At 36.6% G+C, this 27333-nt stretch overlaps 1 protein-coding gene across 1 annotated transcript in view; it reads left to right on the top strand.

The window, feature by feature from the left end:
- The first annotated feature begins 4064 nt into the window (after positions 1-4064).
- LOC108773761 (neurotrimin) overlaps positions 4065-27333 on the top strand; it is a 68459-nt gene continuing 45190 nt past the window's right edge. Inside the window, exon 1 of the mRNA XM_018539683.1 lies at positions 4065-4116. Coding sequence (XP_018395185.1) covers positions 4065-4116 — 52 coding nt within the window. The remainder of the gene's footprint in view (positions 4117-27333) is intronic.

Here is a 27333-nt window from a genome sequence, read left to right on the forward strand (position 1 = left end):
AGGTCGGACGGAGATGCTGAATATTCACGAATTCGCCGACCTACACGCCGTACTGCATCGAGGATGGTTCCCGCGTGTGCGCGCGTGTCTTACATATTCCGTATCCACGTAGGTGGGCCTCTCCCGATGCTTCTGTTGCGAGCGGAGCTGAACTTTGTAGAGCGTTAGAGCTCTCGGGGATACCAAGTCCAAGAGAAATAGCTAGTTTCGAATTTAATCGTTTTCCTCATTCATATATTAACTTGATTTCACACCGTCTTAATGAACTCCTTAATGATCGTGTTACGGAAGATTGGCAGATTAATGTCCTGCCAATGCGGTGCTAAGAAGGAATTTCTTCATCTAAGTAATTCTTATTCAGAAAGATATTGAAATTCCCTTAAGTTTATATTTGAAAGCTGAAAGAGTGAGAGAGAAAGAGAGAGAGAGAAAAGACTGTTTTATTTTTGAAGAAATTGTAAATCAATATTCTGAAATTCAATCATTTTTGTGTAATTTATTTTACAAAAATAAATAGTGAGATAAAAAATTTTTAATTTGAAAAAATCGAGAAATGGATATATTTTTTTTAATCGCTATTATATTCAAGACAAAAGAAAGAATTCATTAGAGGGATGAAAGAATTCTTGAAAACTCCGAGAGATTAAAAAAAGATTAAGCTTTTTAGAGAAAAAGACACCAAACAAATTTCTTTCATCGAAGAACGGAATAAGAAAATAATATGGATGTAAGGAAATTATGCAATATATATATATATATATATAAAAATTTAGATAATTAGAATTTCTTGGAAGTGCAATCTGCATACATCAGCTCGCTCGTCATTCATGTGCATCAAGATGGCACGTCCGACATTTATTCAAGGAACTGTTTTTCATCCTCTCTTATACTTGAGCTGGTATCTATCTCACATCCATTATCACTCCCGTCTAGGCCCGCCAATTAATCACGGAAAGGAAATAAGATTTACCAACAGTCGTAGTGGAAAAATAATTATCTCAGCCACATTATCTCACACGCCAGCTTTATCACAAACCGCCCTTTGCTTATCCTGTTATCTAAGCACGTAACATCCCTGCGTAGACGCCGTTTATCGGCACGACATCCTTCTCTTTTAGTCTCTTTTAAAATATGTTTTATATTCTCAATTACAAACAGATAAAATCAGTAAAGTATAGGTAGAATCATATGTATAAAAAATTTAATCATCATCTATATATAATTCTTAGTTTTTGACGATAACAAGAGGTTTAAATTAAACCATTAAATAAATCAATCAATCTTAAATTTAAAAAAAGGTGCTAATATGCGTGCATGTGAGGGTTGAAATTAAATTTTGGTGCTTAATAATATCTTTATAATATATAAAAATTCAAACACATCTTCCAGTACTTCGAATTAAGTTCTTTGCAATGTTTTAAGATGTTTGTTAGCAATCGTTATTATTAAATTAACGATCAATATATGTATATTCAATTTATAATATTACTATTTCCAGCTTTAATTCAGTATTACGTTTTCAACATCAATGTGTTTAGCGCGCAATTTGATAAATTGAAAAATATATTCAAATATTCATATAGAGATATCATTAAGCACCAAGATCTAGCTTCGAAACATCGCGTATTACAGCTAATTAATTAAATCTTGATTGACTTTTATGTTATTTCTCTATAAGAACATCTTTAGCAAAGTGAAATATAAACCATCAACAAAATCGCAAAATTGATACTACATGTAGGTATTTCTATTGATGATTCGCAGGAGTGGCAATATATTGTCACTATTTTGCTAGTCGCGAACGAGGTCAGGCGGGTCAGGACCATCGAGAGATAACGCGCGTAGGGACGATATATAAATGCGGAATGCAAATTACTGTTAACCCCATTGGTCACTTTTTGTGCGTTCGTTTATGTGCGAGAGATCCGAACAATTCGTTGTCGGCTCTGTGCTTCGGGGTTGGTATGGATTGGCTTCACGTCGCCAATAACGAACTGCAGCATCGCCAGCTCCGTGTTTCGCATTTTACCTCGCCGTCCTGTCTCGTCGCCGGCTTGTCGACGTCCCTTTCTCTAGATCCTGTTTGCTTTAAACTTGCAAGCGTCGATAATCGAGTTGCGAGCTCGTTCATTGTTAACGTATTATTCTTCGCGCGCTGATGAAACGGAAACAAACGGACAACGATGGAACGGCACTCGAATGTCACATCCGAGTTCGATTAATATGCGTTAAATGGATGATGATCAACGGAAGCAGAGGGTTATAAAACGCGTAGAGAGGTGCAATGAGATATTCGCACGCGCATAGAAGTATAATTGATAATATTTGTTAATGAAGAAAAAAAAAGAGGTGAATGATTCAATAGAAACCAAAATACAAAATCGATACATTTTCTTACAATTAGTTGTAAAATATTTCATGGTATTTTCACAATTCATATAAATTTTTGGCAACGACTGTGTTTAGTTTATTAATGTTAAACGATCGAAACAAAATTATTGCATAAAACATTATTTCGCTCTATCAAAGATCGTAAAATTGATTATTAAACTTTCATAGATACCCATAAATTGAAAGTGACGTTGCTGGCATTTGTACTTGATTGCGATCTTAATCAAGTTATTAATATATGATTATAAATCGATCGGCACAATAGTCTGGGCTGTGCTCTGATTATTTCATGGCGATCGAAGAATGAATTTTCGGGCGGAACTCGAATAACATTACTAACGGTTTATCGCCGCTTAACGGCTGCGTGCATAATGAGAGGAAGTGAATCGCGATGTCGTATCATGCGTATTATGCGGAACGTATGTACGTATAGCATATGTGGGTTTTATATAATAAAATCAGCCACTTCACGAGTGCTGTAACATCGGTATATCGCCCACGGTACGCGTAAGTCATAAAATAATGGACGTTGAATATGCGTGATTAATTTCTCCCACGGCGACAGAAATCGTCTAAAGCGGAAATGCATTTAGGAGCAATTTATCGCCGAATATATACGTGACACGTACTTACATAAACGTGACAAACGCGCTATTTGCATTCCACCGGCTTTCGTTCCCGTAAATTCTGTCGGCGCCTGTGATAATTTATAAATTCGCGGAAATAACTTATTTTAACTGACAGCGCACTCGTCAAAATTGTAACAGCGATGTAATTAAATTTATTGCGACATTTATTAATTTGTTAATGCGGATTGTAAATAAGTACTGTGATAATATAGTTTCTAAAAATATTGAAAAATATCCACAACTTATTTAATATAAAAGTATAAAAGTTGATACTTCTCAGAAAGTAGAACTTTGATCATTTTCTTCAAAATTGGCATGTAATAAACATCCTTTACGAGAATCGTGTACGATAACAAATTATTAAAAATTTCTATTTATATATAGTTGAAAGATATACACTGGCCACACACAACATATTACAAATTTAATCAGTGAAAATAAATCGTCAAGTTAATATTCTTTCCAAATTATGTTTAATCTCTAACTTCTAAAAGCACAATTTTTGACACATCTCGTGTGGTTAAATAATAGAATTATCTACTTATATCTGAAAAAAAAAAAGGTAGAATGCAACTGCATTAATAATCGTGCATCGAACGTAAACACGCGGTGTTGAAAATGTCAAAGTAGTTTCTTATTCATAGCGAACAGCGAAATTAACGTTGCTCCGCTCTTAGCAAAGTTTGGCCAAGATACGATCGATGAACGTCACCAAGCGAAACGATACGCTCGGCCGGAGCGAGCGCGACGCTGCTGCTCGATCTCGAGATGCGAAGCTGCAACACGTTGAGCGAACCCGAAAGTTCGCTCGCTGGAAACGGACGATAAAGCGGCACGGGCGACCGTCGCGACCGGCCTGATAATGCCGCCCCTTCAAGTAAATGATCGACCGATGTGATTGTTTCAGGCATGCTATGTGTCAGAGCATCGGAAACGGAGGTCCGTGTAGAAGATGACGGGGTTAAGTAGATAAAGGGAGCAGGCCTGGCTGCCATCGACGACGGACGATTCCCTCGGCTCTTCTCTTTCTCACCGCAGCGCACAATGCTCTGCCACCGCGCCCTTGTCATTCTCATCGCTGTCAACGTGCCAATCGGTAAGCGATTTCAATTCTGTCACCTCGGACCTCTACCTTCCCTAATTATATTTCGAAATGATTTGAAGAAATTTTTGAAAAAAAATTAACACGAGATATCCAGAATTTCTTCTGAAAATATTTAAGACGTACCGTTTTTATTTTGAATTGTTGAAACTTATACTCGCTGCTTTGCATATGAAATTTACAATAAAATTAAAAGGTATTCAATGTATGTATCACAGATATTTTATACATATTACGTAGAAGGTTTTATCTTTTGGAATTGTAAATATATTTCCAAAGAATTTGAAAAAGTAATTGTCAAAACGTGTCTATTCTTCTCATTTTAAATCGTCCCCTTATTTCAACAATTCAAAAAATTAAGTTTTTCAGAAAAGAGAAAAATCTACTTTTCAATTTAACAGAATATTATTAATTAATCAGATAGTTATAAAAGTTACAAAAAACAAATTCGAAACATTTCATCAAAAGTAACATATCTTGAAATATCATCAACAATTTACTTTAAAAAAAAGTTCTTCAACCTTCGATCAATAAAACTGTCTTAACTCTAAATATTCTGTATAGAAGACTCTTTTTTATTTATAAAAGCAATACAAAATATTTAAATATGTCACTTTTGAGAAAGATATTATATTATGATCTTTATGAAAACCATAAGAACGATACAAGTGTTATTTGATGAACAAACTGTAAAGTTAAATTAGTTGCTTGTAAAATGATCGATGGATTAATCTTCATCTCTCTCTGACTCATTCATTTTTTTAGTTGTGTTACTTTTGAAGCTAATGGAGAACTTCAAATTATTTATCCACAACGAAATATTTAGAGACAGCTTTTAACAAGAAACTTCTCTTCGTTCGCCGATCGCATTAATCGAGTATTCGATGCAACTAAGTAAATTGAAGCACGTGCACGATTTGATCAGCGAGCTTCTGTTACATATATCATTCCCGGTCCATTACATCCGATACGCTTATTGCGATTGACGCAGAAGTCGATACATTGCGAAAGGTGTCCGATACGAAATCTGTTGTGCCCGACAACGAGCAATAACGCAGATGCAACGGGGGCACGATGCCAACGACGTTCTATATACGCAGTCCGCAAAATAAATAAAGTGTAGTTCGAGTGCCACTTCGCTGCGGAAGCGCGACGCCATCCACCGTCGAGCTGTCAGATTCTTGCCCGAATGTTTATCCGATAGCAGTAAATAGAGAGGAAGCGATTGCGTTTTTGCAAATATTTCATCCTGCTGCGTTACGATTTATTACCCACGGGGCTATTCTACTTCGATATACGACACCCAAATACACATGTTGTCAAGTTTATCAAATTTCTTGATAATTCTTCTTTTATAGGGCAGACAAATAAGATTCTTGGATAATTAATAGAAATAATATAATAATTTTTTGTATATAAAAAGAAACAAGCTTTTTGGAGAAGAAATTTTACATCTTCCCGATCAGCACGCAATTTTAAAACGTTTTTTTTTAGAAATGTTTTTTAAATATTGTGTGCTTCGATTGAGTTCTTAGTGTATCAAAGGGTTATTGAGCTCTTTTTTAATTTCAAAAATAGTCTCCAAAATTTCCACCAATTCTGAAAAATTAATTTTTCATATTTGTTTTTATACTAGTTTATATCCTCATATTTTTATTATAATTAAACTTGTGTCTAATCCAATTCTGTATATAGATATTCCGGAACAACTACCTATTCTCTTTAAGAATCGTGATAAAAGCTTAATAGCTTGTGCATTGCCGAGTAATTGCTCTTTCCTTTTTCGTGATTGATGTACCGATTAGCTGCTCGACAATCGACTCAACGCAATAAATTCGATTTAACCTCAGCCGTACTCGATCTTGACATATAATTCTGCCAATAGGTACTATATACTAGACTATGCATCGATTATCCATCTATTGAGCAATTGAAACATGATTAAGATGCAACTTAATATTACAAAATATAACATAATTCAAAATAGTTGCATAAATCATATAATTATGTCAATAAATTATTTGTTGAATATTTATTATACAAATAAGCGCCTATGTTATAATAAATTCTTAAATGTCATTCAAAGATTTTCGTTCATTACACAACAGACACGAATTTATTTCATTTATTTAAAAATTATTTAATGCTCGAATGATAATGAACGATGATCGTTGCTTTTAATGTTTTAATGGGAGCATTATTAGCAATTAAAATCAATATTTAAATTCCTTTCTATTGATCCAATTTTTCAAGTAAAAATATTTTCTGATAAAACAAAAATATGTTTTCGATATATAAAAAATATCAATCAAATTATAACGTAAATAAAAAAAAAACAACCACTGCCGAATTTTACTTATTTATTCCTGATTCTAAATGCATCGCGTAAAATAACTGAAAACGATCTGTAAATCGCTTGAAAGAGCATATTCAAGTAAAATGTGCACGAGTTGCACGAATGTAGGTAATTCAAGTCCGAGTTTATTCGCAATTAACATGAGCTAGTTGAGAAATAATAAACGAACGCTCATCGTGAAGTCCGAACCGCGCGATGACAACATCTGGCGCGGATGCCGTGGTACTAAATATACGTATATCATACGAACGCGCGTGCATGGTATATCTCGAATGTTGCCGGCATCCAAAGTGCGTCAGAAACGCCGCGAGCCTGGTCGCTGTCACTGATGTTTATTGGCACAGAGAGCGTCCACCACACGTACTAAAATTAATGATAGCTTGTTTAGATTATAGTCCACGGACGTAGTTGGCCTCCGGCAATCTACCCATGTCACTTAACTCTAGCTAAACTTTCGCGATACAAGGATATGCGAAAGTCAATGATTAAGTTATTAAAAATATAGAGTTTTAGCGCAAGAATAATTCTACCATCACACGTTGATGTTATTTTAGAAATAATTTATAAGTTAGAATATATAAGTAGTTCACAAACGAAAATATAGTCATATCTCGAAAGTCGGATCTCGCACGGAATGCCAGAGATTCGGATTCGACTCCCGGTCGAGGTAATATTTTTCTCGCAATATAAATTAATTATTTACAGATTTTTAATATTTCATTCAACATTATTAAGATCCAAGATGCTATGAGCATCGAAATTGTTAGATTGTTAGTCAATTTAACTCGTGATAGTACTGCGGTAGTTTATTAGAGTCTGCGTTGTAAGTCTGAAAAAATTTCGGCGCGCATCTTTTAAGAATCTACATACATAGTATATAAATTCACGAAATTATAAATTAGAAGATCCAGCTTGACCGTTACGGCATGATCTCATCGGTACTTATTAGTTTAAACTCTCACGGTCCAATAAGATTTGATATTATATAGTCTTTAAATATTTCGTAATCTTCTCTGAGATACGATAAATTTAAAACGAATTTACAATAGGATACCTTCTGCGTAATATTAATATCAGCAATATTAATACCGCGATATCGTCCTTTTTATCTCGACATTAAACATCAATGATTTTTGTGGAACAACACAAAGTAAAAACCAAAAAGACAGACTCGTGTCGATGTGGAGATAGAGTCGGGCAGTTTGCGATCGACGGATACATGTTCTATAATCCGTCCTATGCAACGCCGACGACGTCCGATGCAGATGCAATGGAGGATCGGTGCCAAATACGTTATACGGGCCACGGGAAATGGGCACGTAGATCGCAGATATGGCGCGTCCTCCAGTACTGCGGCATGGGTCGCTCTAGTCTGGTCAACTTCTGGCCCTGATGTTTATTCGGCGCGAGTGGAAGCGCCGACTGCGCTTGTCGTTCGAATTAATTTACCGCTTGCGGGCCTCCGGTCTCTTCACAGATATAGATAGATAGATAGATAGGTAGGTAGAGAGATAGATAGACAGAGAGAGAGAAGTAGAGTCTCGACGGTATCGTTCAATCCCGTTAGAAACGAGTACAGGATCTATATTTATATATTGTCTAATATATCCGTAGCACAAATTTTAACTGAATATAGGATTTTTGTTAAAAAATTTGTAGATGCGCGTTTATTTCTAGCCTATCTAATTTAAACGGCGCGACCTACGTCTTCAGACAAATTAGTACAAAGAAACGTTTCTGTCCAAATATGTCTATTTAAATTAGTTTCGCGTGAATAATTTCATTTGATGTCTCCACAAAAAAGAGTTTTATATATATTCTTCTAGAGCAGATCTTTATATATACATATATATTCAAGCTCACTCTTTGCAGATGTTGTCTTTTTCTCTTTGGACAGACGTTGAAAAATTGAAGCGCATTGTCGAAAATTACTATCAAATTGGCCGTGCAATGTCGTAAGACGATATCTTTGTCAACCGCAAGGAATACCACCTCACGTCCATGCTATAAAGAAACTGGAGTGCCTTATCCACCGGTAGTCAGTAAGACGCTACAAGTCAAGCGTTTCCAGATGCATCATGAAAAATGCACCACCCAAACGTGTCTGGGACCGACGTAAGATCGGCAGGGTGGACTCTGGTGGAGATTTGACTCGATGAATCGAGTGAACGGCTACTAGCCGTGAGTGAAAGAAAGAAAAAGGGAACAAACGACGGAGGTTTTATCCGTCGGTGACCGGATAAGATTGTTTGTCTATACTGCGGATCAACGGTGAGATTCACCGATTGTTCCACAGGGCACTGCTGGCATCGCTTTTCCACCCCCTGGCGTTCCTTATCGAGCAAACAACGACCTTTCCGACCAAATTGGTCGGTCTGACTCGGAACCGAGTAAAACGTGATTAATCGCTCGCCTCCTTTCGCGGGAATGTATCTGCCTCGCCAACCCTCCAATGGTTATATAGCGATAAACGGATAACCGCGGTCCAGACCCAATTGAGTCTCGATCCGATATAGGATAGATGCACCGCGCGCATCGCTTTCGATCTTGGGGGAAAAAAAGTAATGCGAAAAACGGAAGCAGAAGGAGACAGCGTGAGAGAAGGATATGTTCGTTAGGTGTTAGTTCGTTAAACCGATTTCTTTTTCCATCACTTCTCTCTTTCTCTTGTTTTCATTATAACCTCAAAACTTGCTTGTATTTCTGACCATAATAAGTTAAAAAAAAAATCGCATAGAACTAATAATTCTTTCAATCAACTCGTTGATTAACAATGGAGTTAAAAAATAATTTTTATCTTTGTTTGATTAGGTAGTAAAATACCTTTATTTTTAAACCTTTCATTTTTTCTATTTGTGTAAATTAAATTTTTGGCGAAATGTTATAATTGTTGCATCATAAATATGGATATTTTTGAGAGAAAAAAATGTTTCGTCGGATTTTTAAACACTATATTTTATATAATAAAGAATTATATAGAGAATAAAAAGCTCCTAAAATGTATGTATCAGCACATTTGAATATCATACTTTTATTTTTGTTAATCAATTTCAAAATTTTCTGCGTGTTTTTAAAACAATTGTAGCTTTTAATTTTTTTATTGCCATTAAGTAGGAAATGTAATAGCAAAAGAAAGCAAGGTTTAACGCATTTAATCCTTTCTAAACGACGAAGGCCTTTGAAAAACTACGGCTGCGTATTTCAAAGAACGGAAAAGTACCACTTCCTTTAATTACTCTGCTTGTGTGAGGTTCTAGGAAGAGAAATCTACCTGAAAATCATTATGCTGCTTCAAAGCCACTTCGTATTACAAAACGGCTTTTAATTGCGAAGCGAATAAATTATTCGATTCAACTAGTCCAACCTTATTACATTAATTATATCTGCCGCAACCTTTGTATGTAAAAATAATTCATTTCTCAAATCAAAATAATCAGTCATCTTGAAATTTGCTTGAAACCGCGATTTACAATATTTATATTATATAAAACAAAAAATTTAATTGTTAGTTTTTGAAATAAAAGGAATCAGATTTGAAAGATTAAATTATAAGTTTTTAATTAAAAAAAAAAAGTACGAAACTTTTTCGTATTTCTATTTTAATTCTTATTAGTTGTACGTTATCTTTAGTTATTCATTATAATAAAAGAATCACGAACTCCAAAACCTAAATGTGAATAATGGATTATATCCTTGTGAATTATATTATGTAAGAATGTACGGAAAATGAGGTAGGATTATATGAAATATAAGCACCTAGAGATCATCGATATCCTATATCTCGTATATATAATTTCATCATTTTCAAGTTACAACATTTATGTTTTTATGAATCGCTCCCGTATTATTCACTCGAATTTACGAGGCTCTCCTAATTCGAACGTAAAAACTGTTAACTACTTTCGACAAATCTGGAAGGGTTTGCAATAAAAATTCTACGAAATACTGCCTCTTTCTTCGTTTCTTAATTTCAGACATTAAATACATTAGCTCGGAAACCGTGTTACAAACTAAAATTCTGTTAAAGTGAAGTCTATTTGAAATTAACTAACTTCCATTGAGGGGATGAAGCTTCTAATTTTTAAGCTAATTTTTAAAGAATTCATCATTGAGTTATCTCTTTGGAAGCGTCGTTGATAAAGGGTTAACTCTTAACATTTAAAGAATCTTTTACGCGAAAAAGCGTGACATACGCAATACGTAAACTAGCTTTATTACATAAACGAAAGTGGAGTGTTTGATTGCGTCTCGTATTTGGCTATGCCCCACTATCCTCTACAAGTTTACCCGTATTGTGACAACGTAGTGCATACACTACGAGGATGTTGCACAAGTTCACACGAACGGTTGACCTCGTAGAAGTTTACCCCATACCTGGTAGCGGTATTCCATTAACTTCTGTCAACGCCAAGCACCACAAGCCCGTGTCCTGAATACGGCAATAAGTTAAAATCAAGCGTTTAGGCCCGCAACAAGACTAGACTCCGGTCCCCTTTCGAGCATTTTAAACTATCAATTTGCATGAATAAAGACATTGCTTATTATTGCAATGTTTTATAATCTGCAGAAAATTAAAGACATGCCTGGCTAACAACTTTTAACTTTATCACTGGCTTAAAAATATGTATCTGATTGTTAAAAATGCACGTTACTATTTCAATATATACCTATATTTTATTCTATCTAGTATTTATTCTATTTAATATTAAAAAGGATGTAATAAAAAAAATACAGAAAATATGAATATTTTAAGATTTATCCAGAGAATTTTTTTACTCACACAACACACATATGTTCGTATATGTAAATTTATGTAACATTTTGTTTATACATACAGTAATTTGTGAACCTTATAGACATTTATTATTCATTCTGGTCAAATTATTAAAGAACCATAAATATGTATCGTATTTCTTTTCGGTATACAAACATATTAGAGTGCTACGAACACGTCGGTACACGCGTGCATACCAGAGGGTGAGCCCGTGACAGGATATCGGGGCTTCGATTTGATCGCATTGCATTGCGAGAGCGCACAGCCGGGTCGCGTCACATCGCATCGCGTCGCTAGTGGCAAGATTCGAAAGTAGATCGGGAAACGGCGGGGTAGGCGTGCGACAGACAGGCGAGGTAATACATACAATCCCCCTTGTTGTCTGGCATCGGCTTGCCGTCGATAGACGATCGGAAAAGATGGAGAAGAGAACTGAGAGAGACCAGAAAGAGGGAGAGGACCATCTCTAGGATAGAAGGAGAGAGAGAGAGAGAGAGGAGAGCAAACGGAACCAAAGTAGAGAGAGACGATGGAGGGATGGAACCTGGACAGGAGTCCTGAGTAGCTTTGAAAAGCGCGGCTGCCGCCGGAAGTCTTATAAACAATCCCAGAAGCGCCGGCAGCCAAGACCGAACTATCCCCCGATCTCGCGCAAAGAGGATCAATGGAGAACGGAATGCGTGTAAACAACGGAGCATTGCTCACGTGCCTGTGTGCGTGTTATACGCGCGCGTACGTACGTGTGTGTGTGTGTGTGTGTGTGTGTGTGTGTGTGTGTGTGTGTGTGTGTGTGTGTGTGTGTGCGCGCTCGAGTGAGATGGCCGCGCTCTCGCCCGCACGACACTCTGCACACGAACCGCAAGACACGGCGACTATACAGAATTGCATCTCCCCTCGCAACATTCCTCGCGACGTGCCCTCGCGTTAATGTCCACGGTGAAATTTGAGAATCAACGAAAACGGAAAAAAAAAAAAAAAAATACAGGGTACGTTATTGGCTTAGTTTTCGGAATATAGTCAAATCCGGGATATGCGTGCGAAAGAGAGCCACGTTGATGAGACTTATGCTCCGTTGCGCCGCATTTTGTTTCCCCCTTCCCCCCCCCCTCCCCTTTACGGTAATCGCAAAAAACTTTAGAAGCTTTCGCAACTGTCGTTCCGTTTGATTACGACCGCCCGTATTTAACATGTCACGCCTGTTACGATAAAATAATAATCGCTCGTCAATGCTACGCGACGTGGGATTGGGGATGGAAATTAATGTAAATGAAATTTAATAACACAGAGAGAGTAAAACGGAATAGAAACAATCAATATGAAAAAGAAAAAAAAAACCTTATATTCCAAAGTTTTTAAATTTCTAAGCAACATATTCTGCTATTCGTACCTATAATATCACGTTTCTTACATATCTTTCGTTCTAGAATAGACAACCTCCGCGCGCTCTGATTTTCCAGCGTTTCCACGATCCACGACTCCGAGCTACGCGAAACGTTTCATATACGTCCACATCGATCCGGGAGAGCCGTGGGCTGATATCGCGCGGCGCACAGAAAATCGACGACAAAAGCGGCAACCTGTTCGCTCGACCTCGGTCATGGAAAATATACGCGGTCCGTGGCAAGGATATCCTATTCGGAAAATCCTTTTCAGAATCGCGTCCGTCTGCCATTGCTATGTATGACGCACAGACAGCTCGTTGGCATACCCATCTTGCATTATGCATCCCGTCATAATGCGACCCTTGGGGGCAGGGGATGGAAAGGGCGCGAGGAGGAGGGGAGGGGGGGGGGGCACCCACGGAAGGGTGCGGGCGCCAGATTCGCGAATTCCTTTTGCCTGTTTTGTAATATCCTTGCATGCACCACACACGACGACCAACCCCTACGATATCCTGCGCGCGGGGCTCGTATATATATCTGTTTAACACATAATCCCCGCCCGTATCTACATACACTTGGCATTGCGTTCACGTGCGATCGAAGAAACCGTTTCCACCTCGTTCGTTTTCTGATTATGAAATTATATCGCGCCCCCTGAGAATCGACGCCGCGCGATTAGGCAGAATCTCGGCGCTATACTTGGGAACTGTATTCCGCTGATCACTCCTGTTCTCTCGGTGGATCGATTACACCCGTTTGTTTGGAATAATTCCAACTGTACAGAGTGCTTTAAAAGTAGCTTCCTTCAACAAGGGAATCTCGCGAAGCGACGAATTCTGATTTTAATAAAAAAATGTATAGACGCATAGATTATACACATAAAGAAATGAACTTAGAAAACATTACTTGTGAGATGAAATTATCTCTTAAAACATTTATTAGCTCCAATTGATATTTTTCTAATTCTACGTAACCTATAACACACTGCGTATACAAAGTTTATAAAATTAAAATTTAATAAATCATAAGACTTCCTTGTAAGTCTCATAGATGTCTTGCTTAAGAGGTAACGTTTCAATGATAAAGAAAACTACTGTTATCTGTCGATTATCTCTGAAAACAATTAAGTGTTTGTCAATAATTATTAATAGTTATCGTTTTCTAGACTTAAAAGAAATGTCGTTACTTAAATAAACGAAGGAATGATTGTTATTTTCTACTAACCGAGTTTCCCCTATAAAATCTAAATAACATGAAGCAGATTCTCTTATGCGCGCCGTTAAATGCAGTTCTGCCAGTCACGTTATTCGTTTCCTTTTATCTCGGCTTAAACAAGAACGCAAACGATGGTCCGTGCGGAGGCTTAAACGATTCTCCCACGCTGCATTTAGACGGATAAGGGATCTCTCATTGGAGGAAAATGAGTGCCTCTCTCGAGAAAGTGAAACACAGCCCCGCCAAGCAGGAAAATAATAACGGAATAATAACGGAAGATCATCGCGCCTTTGATGAGAATTTTATCGCGTTACGAACGAAGCACTTTCTCACTCAACGTTCGCTCTGTCCAAGTTTTTTAACTGGTTTTTATTAAAATTGACCAATCGGTCTTTTTTTTTTCTTTATTTACTCGCTACACTGCGGTTAGGTAAAGGTTTCTACATAATTAAAAAGTTCTCTTCTTAAAAAAGCTATTTAGCGACGAAAATACAGCATCGAGAAAATTAATTTCTACCTTCATATAAAACTTCATCTGTTGTTTATTGGCTTGACCTGCATTTATGCAGTTTGATAACTTTATTAAGATTTCAACGGGTATCTGAAAGAGTTTCTAATGTAGAATAATTATGTATCTCTTTTGACATAAAAGGAGAACTTCGTCGTTATGTGGGAATAGTATAGTACCAACAAAAGAGGACGTACTCATCAACCGAGAAGTTATAATATTTGTCGTTATATATATAAGAATTTGCAATAAGCCAGGACAATGTCTGGAACGTAAACGTAAAATTTCATCATTGTGACATACACCTTTATATCATCAAATGGTCTACAATTAAAAGATAAAAGCCTCCCATATGAATTGTTTGCAACGAGAAATGTTATATACAAATGTCATATATGATACATTATAAAATGAAATTAAACTACACCGCGTACGTTGCTTCTATTACTATTTATTACTATGTATTTGCGCGGTATTGCAACCTGACCTCAAAAATGTTACATATAAAATATTTTATTGATTTACACTCCGTCGCGTACTTCCGCTTTGAAAAACGCGACTTGTCATCACCGACACGGCGAGTAGTCTGCTATATTTCTGTGCGATCGGAGTCAGATCGAAGCCAGGCGAAGCGAAGCCGCGTAAAACGACGGATACGCAAATATTGCGTTACATGGAAAAATACCCCGTGGAGATGCGCTAAAGCCGAAATAGGAAAAAAAAAAAAGATATTGCCCACGACAGCCACACGCGATCCCACGGCATCTCGCTTTAAACCGATACGAACCCGCGCGCTCGTGAAAAGCCCCGTATGGAATCAATGAGACCGCCGTTGTGCAGAAACGTCATGCGGAATTCTCAAAACGAAAGTTCGATCCGTATAGCAACAAGGAAAACAGCCGACCGCATACGTTGAAATTTTAACCGTTTCCGTTCGTAGACGTGCTTTTTCAGCGATTAGAAATAAAATCGTGAGGCTGCAAAAATTTCGCAAAAAAAGAAAATAGGTGAGCCATATGTTTGTCTGCCTGATAACATTCGTATTATAACTTCAATTATTGTACGTAATAAACTCTCCCCACATCAAAGTAAATTAGTAAAATTTTGAATGCGACGTTACGAAAATTATTTCTCAACGTTGTAAAGAGTCCTTTAAGAACTCTATCAACTCTATCGTAATTTATGCAATAATATTCAAACTCGTCGACATGTACGGGATCTATTCTCTTTGAATTGAACAAAGTAGTATAAACACGATATTGTCTTTTGGAAATAACGACACGGAGGAAAGGGAAGATACATATATAGACAACGAGCGAGAGGATCTCGGAACGCGGGCGAGTCGCATGGAATAACTGAAAGAGCGATTCCGTTGGCAGAGGGATGTAACGTATGTAACACAATATGCACGGTGTCGTCTGTGCCGGGCCATTTGTTCGGACGCGAGCCTCGGCGCGAGCAGCCCCCGCGCGCGCATTCGACGCGACTCGCGCTATCAAAAGAGCGGACGAGCTCTGCGCCGGCGTTGATAACGGCTCGCCGCCGTTCATATTTTACGCCGCGCTCATCAATAATTCATGCCGTGAATAATGCGCCGCTGTTTCGCGTTACTTTATACCCGGGTCTCCTTCCTACCCATCTCTCTACCTTCCTTCCTTCCTTCCTTCCATCCCCCCTTTGCCCCCCCCCCCTCCTCTCCTCATCTAGCGAGAGCGTCCCCGCGTGACGTCGGGGGCGAGAGATCGGGGTGCGTGCTGTATCCGTTTGGGACACTCTTATCTCCGAGTTTATCCACCGAAACGGAGACACGCTTCAGTCCGCTCGTTCGCGAGAAGCTGGGCACTGTGACCAGCTCTTTATTCGACTCTCTCGAGGAAGGTTTCCTTAGGATAGTTAGGATGACTGAGAAAAGTATTGAATCTAGGCTTTTAGCTGGTAGACTCTTTCAACCTTCATTTTTCTAACACAAGATTGGATATCAACCAAGCAGATTGCGAGATAAACAATTTTGAGAAGAAGTGAATTTTTTATGAGAAATTTGTGTATGTTCGAAATACTATAGCAATGCTTATACAATGTCACATATTTAGTTTTAACTCTTTCAGGTTGACAGTAATATATAAATTATATGAAATTGCTTGATTTCACGATACTTGAGGAATTAGTTTAATGAAATGAGTCATTAAATTAATTGCTTCCGCCAATAATGTACTTTAAAGGTACAATCGATGTGTAGTGTCTGTGAATTTTGGATAGATAAATTTATTTAAATATGTAACAAATAAGTAAAATACAATTCACTATAGTAATAAAAACTTGTTTATAAAAATTTCACATGTAAGAATTTTTTCAGATTTACATACAGTTTGGAACAAAATAAAAATCTAAAGTTCGAAAAGTCAAGTTACGGGTAAAAATTTTATATTATTGACAAAAGACTAAGAAACAATGATTTAAATATATATATATTCTTTATAATTTTTTATATTTAAAACATATAATAATTCTTAGAGATAACAAAAACTCCTGTACTATAATTCAAAAACAAACTCGGAAAGAAAAGGGCACTAGGAGTCAAATGCAGATAACTTTACGCAAACGCCGATATATATCAAGCAAAACTTATTTATTATAACAATTATTATGAATTACATAAAAAGAAATAAACAGTAAATTGTATTTTTGTTAAATGTAACATTTAGATTAAGTTTACTATTATGTGCTTGAATGAGTTCTCGTTGTTTTTTGCTAAAAAAAAACTCGTGCTTATAATTTTATCAAAAAGATACCTGATATTTTATTCACAATATTGTCCATCGAAAGCTATAACCTTTTCCCATTTTTCGGATAACAAATGGATTCCGCGGTAGAAAAATTCAGGTTCTTTCGAGGCGATCCAGTCATCGAGCCATTTTTTTTTATATATCTTCGAAATAACTGAAGTACTGCTCAGAAAGACCATGCTGCATCGACCGAAACAAATGGTAATCTGATGGAGCCAACGTCTGGTAAATAGAGCGGGTGAGGTAAGACATCCCAAGTGCCTTCAAGATTTCCTTCACTGGTGGTGCAACATGTGGTCTGGTGTTGTCATGGAGAAGAACAACTTTATCATGTCTTTTGGCGTATTGCGGGCGTTTTTCTTTGAGTGCTCGATTCAAATTGAGTAATTGACGTCGGTAGCATTCATTGATGATTTGACAGCAGCTCATAGTACACGACACCGACTTGATCCCACCCAATGCACAGCACGATCTTCTTTCCATAAATATCTTGTTTCGGCGTTGATGTTGATGGTTCGCCGGGACGCACCCATAATTTCTTGCATTTAGAATTGTCGTAACGAATCCATTTTTCATCGCCAGTCATAATTCAATGCAAAAACGACTTCCGTTTTTGTCTTTGCAGCAGCAATCCACAAATGGCTGAACGTTTCGCAATGTCTGTTTCTCTCAATTCATGTGGGACCCAATTTCCTAACTTTTGGATCATGCCTTTTAAACGTTTCCTAACGACTGACACATCGATATATTTAATGTTTCCAAGAACTCTTTGAGCGTCTGACGTGAATCTTCTCGAAATAATGCCTCCAATTCTCCATTTTTTAATTTTTTCAGCTGACCAGGGCGCTCTCTGTCATTTTTACATAAAAATCGTTGTTTTTAAATCTTCTAAACCAATCTCTGCAAATTGTTTCAGATAGAGCACTCCCTATAAGCCTCCATTAGCAAACGATTTTCAGCAGCAGATTTCTTAAGATTAAAACGGAAAAGTAACGTTTTCCGCAAATGAAAACCGACATTTTTAAGGTAAACATATAGAAAAGGCCTACTTACATTTCATTGTGAAAATAAAGTACTACATGAATTTTTAAAGATGGTACCACTTGTGTTTTACTTTTTAATTTGGAAGAATATAGAATTTAATTTCGCGCTGACTGTTGATATCAAATCTTTTATATAAATGATATATGTCATTAGAATTAAGTAAACACAGTCGATTAAGTAATTGGCGTTGGTGAAATTGGTTTTTTACCAGAAGCACTTCTCTTAGCGCTTTTTTTTTTACCATTTTTTAAAAAGGTAAGTTTATATATGATTGAAATAACTTGATAAAATATTATTAACGTATAATAAATAGATATAATTTTATTGTAAAACTTTTTATTAATATTTTTTGATAAAATATTTTTTTCCGTTTCTAATAGTTTGCGAGATATAGCGGAGAAAACTGAAAATTTAAATTTCTTTCCATCAAACATTCACTTACCTTTACATATATCTATGTATTCACTTTTCATACTTGCATATAGTCGAAAAGGAACATTTCAAAAAATACATTGCATGTGCCATTGTTATTACTGCTCAGGTATTTCCCCGTCCCAGAGAAAACGCAGCCCTTTCGCAAAGACAATACTCATTCCGGTACATTCCACCCACCCGTTCTCTCGCAACAGCCGTGCACGCATGCGGTTTGCTTTAACCTTTGCAATAACGCTTACTTGGTCACGTCATCGTTCGTACCATGAAAAATGGCAGCACCGTATTTCTGCCTTAACTGCATTCTCCCGTTTTTCGAGACACCAACGATTCTCGTGACATTTCTGTCTTTTGGTTCACTTTGTAAAATAGAGATACGTAGTTCTCTTACGTTCTCCTTTCTTATTTTCAAAGCTGCAAATTTTACATATCAACTTTACATTTTGTAATTTAATTATTAATAATTTTTAGATAATTTCAGAAAAATTAAATATATTGTACATAAATATAATAATTATAAATTCACGCTTTGTTTAAATTTTTTCGCGTTCAAAATGTAAATTAAATCTGAAGATTTTATACACATCCAGGTAGAAATTACGGTATGTCATGTGTATTTATAAATAAATCAATTTTTATAAGTAAATTTGTAATTATTAGAGCTTATGGAAGAAAAAAGTTAATACAAGTCAAAAAGAATAAATCATTATAATTATTGATCTTGATGTCATTAAGAGGCTAAACTATTAATTTAAGAAAATCTAATGCTTCTTTTCACATAAATTATAAAGTTCGATTTTCTTACTACTCTAATTCAAGCTTTATTAAAAATACAATTAACGACTGATAATGTCACAATCCATGACTCAACCAAAAATAAAGATATAAATTATTTCAATAAAAAATATTTTAGCAATGTGTGTGTGTGTCTAAGTGCAAACTTGCAGATTCGCTTGATACTTAATTTATCATCAAACATTATTTCTATCATTCGCCATAAAACGTCCGTAATGAAATAAGAACAATAAATTTTAAAGATGAACAATGAGATCACAAGAGGTTACAGAACAATTGTAATTTTTTATAACAAACTAAATTCGGAATATAAAGAATGTCTCTAAATTATCAATATTCGTTGATGGATTTCTTGAGCATTCAAGAATTGTTTCCTTTCATCAAAAATTTCATTGCATAATGTTTTTTTTACCATTTTTAAAAATTCAGCTTAAATATTTCTGTAACATTAAGTCCTTCCACAGTAAATCGAGTTACCATAGAAATGTTTAATTTCTTTATAATGAAATTGAAGTACCGAGAACTTAACATGTGTAAAATTCTAGAATAGTTAACGATGAAATGAGGAAAAAAATGTTGAAAATATAAAAAGGATAAAGGGGTAATTCGAGAGTCATCGATAAATATAAATAAGAAGTTATTGCATATAAAAGATTAGAAATATAATTAAGACACCCACAAATTCAAAACTGCATACATAAATATTGAAAATATAACTTTTAGCGTATAATTTAGTGGCAGATAAGGATCAGAGATGTTTCTTTGATTAACTGCACACAAATATTACTATAGACTTTTTTAAAAAACGAGATGATAGTTTAAAAAAAATTATAAAAAAAAAAATTTTTTTTTAATATTTCATTTAAATTTAATGCAGATATTTAATATGATTTTGAGTGGACCTTGATGAAGTATTTCAAAATTTTCGACACTTTACTAAAGAATCAATTCCAAACTTTTTTACATTGTTAATCTCGTTCTAATCTTGTGTGTGTGTACGTATGTATGTATCGATTGCTAGAAAAATCTGTTATATATGTAAAAAAAGTGATTAGTTATTATTAAGTAGGAAGAATATTATCGGTCATTAATAAGCCATGTGGTCCAATTTTACAACCTTTAAATACAAATTAAAACTAAAGAATATGTCTAGCGCATTGCACAAGTTTTTAAAAGTAAATGTATCTCCTTTCGCATCTCGAGACATTCCTTCGGAATATCAATGCGAACAATTTCTAGTAACATATTCGTCATCCACTACGTGGATGATTTAAATTCCCAGATCAATGAATAATGGATTTATGATTTATCCGCTTGTTACGTAATGCAAAAGATATGTATTTATCTCATCGTACCCTGTCGTTCCCCTTACATTTATCCCTCATTCTATGCTTTGAATCCTTTTTAGATATTTTCGACAAGATAACGTGGAAAATCAAATTTCATATTTATATTTATAAAAAATTATCTTAATACTATCGTAATTATAATCAATTTTGTCTCAGTGTACAATATATCTATTTCTTTAGTAATATTTTTTATCTTTGCTTTTTTATGAATTATAAGATTAAAACCAATTTCATCTTTCAAATCTCACAGAAATTGAATCACTTTTTTACTCTTCTCAGTTATATGTTATTTCGGACAAAAAGAATAATCGTTTTTGCTCGTCAAACCGATATTTTCGGCGATGGAACGGACTTATCGGCTAAAAACTGGGAACTAGAGACGGTCGCTTAACCCCTGATCGTTTCTCGCGCGCTTTATCCTCTCTTCGTTTCTCTAAACCTCTCAAGCTGTCTTCGTGGAAGACGTTTCGCTAGGAATCCCCACAGCGATGTCTAGAAAGAGAGTAAAAGAGAGCGCGGACCGGCCTGGTTCCTCGATACGACAACTCGATGTTCCGTGTCAAATTAGCGAAAAAGTAGTGGCATTTTGTCCCACGGGAGAAACCGCTTCGCGCAACACGCTGCAATCGTGTAAGGGACGGTGGGATTTAAGAGATATCCTGCAGCGACTCCCGGCTCCCTGTAATTCAAGTTCATATATTGGACGATTCCCTGTCGCGGATCAATGCAACGTTCCCCGCGGGGATGTATCCTTGCCAACTTGTTTCGTGATGCCTTGGATACGATTGCGCGAAAAAACTCGATCGAAAGTTTTCTTGACCAATTGACGAAGGTAATTTAATACTATTTTTAATTTACCATCGTATAATAATAATTATTATTATTATATCGATTATTATATCGTTTCATTAGTTAAGAAATAATTTAACCAGTGTTCTATAATTTGATGTACAAAAGGTGCAAAGCGATGTTTCTACAGAGACGTTTTTTTATCTCTTTGCCTTCAACTTGCAAAAAATTTAATAATAATAATTTAGAGTATTTGGAGAATAGTATATATAATCATATGCTTTTCTTTAAAGAATGCGCTGTAACTTATTTTTTGCCAAGCTTAAGTTTTTAGTGAGCTTCTTCACGAGCAAGCTTTTATCTGAATCAAGAATTATGTCCTGCTGAATCATTATCCTCAAAAGAAAGAAGAAAGCGGATGCATGCAAGCGGTACGAAGAAATTTTATCCAGCAAGCTAATTGCGATAGAATTACGTTGATATCCGCCTTTAAAGTGTAGCTTTAAAGATCGGAGCCCATCTCGTCTTGGACGGCCCGGAGATCTTCACTCTTTCTACTTCGTATTACGTAGTCATGAGCTCATTGCGCAAAATTCGCGCCTTTGCATTCAAAGCGAGTCTGACAATGCAAGCGTGCGGCTCGAATCGATCGGTGAGAAAGACTTTAGAACATCAAGTGGTTCGTTTTTGCTATCCAATCGGTAAGACCGATATATCGATTCGTAATCGAGAGAGAGAGAGAGAGAGAGAGAGAGAGAGAAAGAGAGAAAGAGAGAGCCCAAAGATACTCATGCGTGTGAAACACGCAACCCCAGAAGGCAGAAATTTCATGTCACACGCCATGCTTCGCTTGAGAATATATCACCACCCTATAAGAAGCACACCCTTTCGCTTCCTCTCTAACTCAATATATCGAAAAGCGAGAGACGTCATTTCGAATTTTGAAAGCTCGTCGATGCCTCTGGTTGAATGATACCAAAGAGACTGAGCTCGAGAGAGATAAACAAAAACTACAGATAACTAATACGTTAGTATAAAATAATTATTAACAATAGATGAAATAAATTAACTAAGAGAGTAAAAAAACAAAGACGACTAAAGAAATACAATCAAAATTTCAAGTCAAGATCTTGCGGATTATTTCGATCACGTTTATGAGACATTCGCGTTCCTTGAGAAAAAAAAAAAAGATCGAGATAAGGTACGGTTTCTCGTAGATACAACGGGCTGCTCCCGAGCTTCTCCGATTCGTTTGCGAACGTATTACAGCAGTAAGAAGCACTTGATTTTGCTGTGTGTACCAAAGCTCATCGTCAACGAAGAAGGTATCGAAAACCGAGACGGGAGCCGAGACCTCATCAGCATCTTCGACGCAGGGAGGAAATCACGACAAGAATAGAAAACAACGAACGAGAACGATACGAAAAGTGCGCGGCTCCTGGGAGGACAGGAGAAAGGATTACAGGCGAAAGAAGATAAGGATAGCAAGCTGGCAGACGGAAAAATACATGGAAATAACAGTTGTGCTGGGTGAATATACCAAGGAAAAAACCTGGTTGAATGTAGCTGACGCGGCGATATTGCGCGAACGTATACCTAAATTAAGGTTGCTTCGTTAAATAAGTATTAGTTTAAGTTAGTTGGAACTATTCATCCGAATGACCGTCTTTTCTTTTTCAAAGATTCGTTATTAAGATTTTTCAAGACTGTAATTATTTTAGACATCTTGACATTTATACGGTTAATATTTGATTGGCTGTTACATCGAGATGTGCAATAGAATATCAATAAAAATAAAATAAAAAGACATTTACTCGTTTAATTAAAGATGTAGAGTTTATTCTGAATAAATAAGTTATATTCCGATATTAAGATACTATGGCGATATTTGTGGACGCTATTTACTTCCATTGTATACGTCAATTTGTATAAAAGCGCGAATCTTTTAAGCATTTTTTCACTAAACAGCTTTACATTGGAAATAAGTCCAGTGAAATTTACACGTTGCAGTTTTTACGCACGATCGAATCTTACAACCCCCATTGCTATCTTCCGTTTCTTCTGAAATCTCTTCTCTCTCTTTTTTTTTTCCTCTAAAAGCTATACGCAGAGAAATCTCTTTAATGCTTTGCCTCGCCCACTGCGCCGATTACGTCTTTACGGTTATTTTTCTTTATGAGCGATCAAAGTAAATCGAGGACGGAGTAAGAGGAAGCAGTAAGAAAGAAAGAAAGAAAGAAAGAGAGAAATTAAAGAGGTGGCAGACTGGGGGAGAAAAAGAGGGATAAAACGAAGTAAAGGAAGAGAAGCCGAGGACGGGAATGATGCGTGAAAAAGAACGAAAGACATAAAAAGTGCACATGGAAAAGCGGATTCGAAAGAGGCAAATGAGAGAAAAAATAAAAAGGAAGGTCGAGAAAAGGAGTAGATTCGTGAAAGATGCGATTGAGGACATTAAGGGATAGAAAGAGATATGAAAGAGGGATCAAGAGAAAGTGGGATAGGGCAAAGGAAATTACAAAACCAAACCAGAAAGCGAGCGAAAGAGAAAAATGACGGAGGAATATAAAGGAAGAGTGAAAAATAAAAGAAACAGGAGTAGTTATATAGAACGTTGAGCTCGATAACAAAAACGAAAATCGGAGGATTGCGAGAAATACGCGGCGATGTAGAGCGTAGAAAAAAGAGAGATTGGAAAGAGGAAACGAGCAGGATCGCCACTATTCGCGAAAGTGTACAAGGGTAAGAATTTTGGTATGGCGGAAAGAATTTTCCCCCGATGGTGTGTGTGTGTGTGTGTGTAACAGAACCGAAGACATAAGATAAGAAAAAGAAAGCGGAAAGAAAGAAAAGTAGCGAACGGCGAGGGGAGAGTGACGTGGGATTCGGTCAGGTGTCTTGACACGTCCGGAGACATTCGTGGATTCGGCAGCCGCTTGTTTGCTCACACCCAATCAAGACTTGGACCTTCCTTCCGTTATACGGATCTTTCCTCTTTTACGGTTATCCACACGAGTCGTCACGCGTGTACGTGTAGTTTTAAATACGTGTGAGGAACTGTCTTCGCGCAATCGCTTCTCTGGTCGCCGTCTAATCCTCGAACCTGTCCCGACTCCAGTTACTCTACTAGACATATTCCCGTGAGACATACGCGAGCTTAGCCTGTTAATCGAACGTATACGTGATATACGTCCGGCGAAATCAACTCGCCGAATCTGTCTGAGATGAGAAAGCATCGCTGAGCCTGCGATACACTACTCACTTCCAGCTTACCTATCTAAAACGTCTACATGCGATAAGATCTAAGAGATCTAAGATTTTACTTTTTAATGCTCCACAACGTAGAAAGAAGATATTGGACGTGGGTTTCTTATCCCTTGAGCTCTTCTGCTATCCCATTCCCACGAAGATATCACTGTGGTTTTCGTCCATTTCCAACCATAGTCATATATAAACTCGACGATTTTAGTAGTAATCTGTATTATAGAAAAAAATGTGTATTGTGTAAATTGAACCTTCTTTTTTCTATTCTACGTACAATCTTATTTTATATAAAATTCTATTTCACTATAATATGGTACGATAATTTAATAATAAAAGCAGCCGATATAAAATATTTTTTTTTTTTCATTTTTATTTCCGATTACAGTTAAATTTATGCGTTTAGATGAATAGTATAAAAAATAGTAAATAATGAATTTTCTATTACTTGTGATAATCTGTTTTCTCATTAATTCTTAAATGCAAAGTCGATTTGCATGACACAGTTCACACACAATGTGTATTTTGTTATATTATTATTACGATTATCAGTTAAACTTTCTAATAATATGTAGATGTAATTTAATATAGAAATTACAGCATACACAGAAAAATGTAATTACGTAACGGCAACAATTTTATTGTGTAATATCAGAAAAGTTTTTTTTTTTTTTGGCAGATATGAAATTAATTTTTAAACGAGTGAAAAACTGCGGAATTTGCGAGGCTGGAAATTTAGAAATCAAGGCGGTTATTTAGGAGAGAGGGAGGACTTTGAGAAATATGCCACTTGAGGGAAAAAAAAGAATTCTCGAAGTAAAATACACGGCTGCGGGAATCGCTGCGAGAACAGCCGGCATTCTGCTCTCCTTAACCGGCTATACATAACTTATGTTTGCGGCGTTATATCTCTCAACCGGGTATACCCGTGGTACATCGTATAATTTCATCTCGCGTGCCGACGTGTTGGGGAAGAAACACGTGTAGGCGAGCGCCCAGACGCGGCGGGGATCCAGCGTAAAATGAATGTAAGACGTACAGGGGAAGATTTTCACGCGAATTCCACCGCGTACATAAATTCTCTCTTTTCCAAAATTATTAATAAACGCGTATCTCGCCTGTATTACGTATTTATCACAGGGAACCCTCACAATACAGTAATTTGTCGTTATAAAGATAATATTGTATGTTTAATTGCGCGCGAAAATGCCATATGTAATAAGATATGAATACAGCAATATCGATTTCAAAGGTTTAATTTCAATACGCAACGCTTTTAAAAACGTCGAATCTTTCGTCGTGTACGGAGGGACATTCCTGAGAACACAATTGGAAATCACACTCGAGACACAGGGGATACCGTTCCTGAGAAAAGCGAGGGAGTTTGCTTTTCGTCGAATTTCCGCTGTCGAGACTGATTCCTCGGTGGGCCACGTCCGTCCGGCCAGACGTCCTCGAAAAGGAAACGAACGTACACGTAATTTCAATGACCATCCGTCGCGCTCGACCGCTAATTTCAGTTGTGCAAGGAATTCCTCCGTCCCTCGGGTACACCTCGGTACATTGCTTCACGTGCTCAAAGAAAAATAGTAGAGAAATTTCTCGAAGAAATTAAGTCCCGAGTAAATTAAGTCGAGAATTCTCCAGTTAATAAATCACAGCCTCGCTCGAATTCATTTCGAGGAAAACGAAACATTAAAATATTCTGTCGGTTCGCAGAGTCTGCCCAAATATTTGGACAAGTTAAGATAAAAGTTTGTAAGTCAGGATATAAAAGCGATGTTTGAAATGTTAATTTCTGTAATCGTTGCTAATTTAAAGCGTTAATAAATATCGAACCTCTTACAGTTATTCAAAATTTGTGGGAAAATTACGTCGAGTCGTTAATAACGGATGTCCATTGGCTTCATCCATTTGTGTAACCGACACTAATCTTTTTTCATTACTCGACGACTATTAACTCTTTCAGGCAAATACCATTTATATCCATTGAAACCCGATAAACATAATTTTCTCACAGCGTAAGCCAACGGAATGATGCGTAAAATAGTCGTGATAAAACATTGTGGCACATTAAACCTGTAACGAAATATCACCAGATGTTCAATGCGATCGGTGCGATAGCAATTAACTTTCATGTATTGATACAGTTTCGCGGCGCTTATTTTAGCAAATATTCCTCGAGCGGTTTTGCGTCGATGCGGATTCGTTCGAAATCATGTCGAGAAAGAAAGGTGACAGGAGAGTGACGGTAAAGTGAGATAAACGAATAGGGAATAATCGATTCCGCCGATCTGCAGAGGATATAAAATAAATTGTGTAAATATTAGTTCCCGCAAGTGGTTATGGAAAATATTTTTAATCATTTCGAGAAACGAAGAAAAACGAAGCTGGCCGACCAGCGGACACTTCGTTTCGCGAATATTGATATTCCTCGCTCTCTCACCTACGAAAACACTCTCACACGCATTTGTTGAGAAAATATAGCGGTCGTAGAATCGTTAATGCCATGTATCCGAACTT

The sequence above is a fragment of the Cyphomyrmex costatus genome, unplaced genomic scaffold (genome assembly GCF_001594065.2).
Source record: "Cyphomyrmex costatus isolate MS0001 unplaced genomic scaffold, Ccosl1.0 scaffold219, whole genome shotgun sequence".
NCBI lineage: Eukaryota > Metazoa > Arthropoda > Insecta > Hymenoptera > Formicidae > Cyphomyrmex > Cyphomyrmex costatus.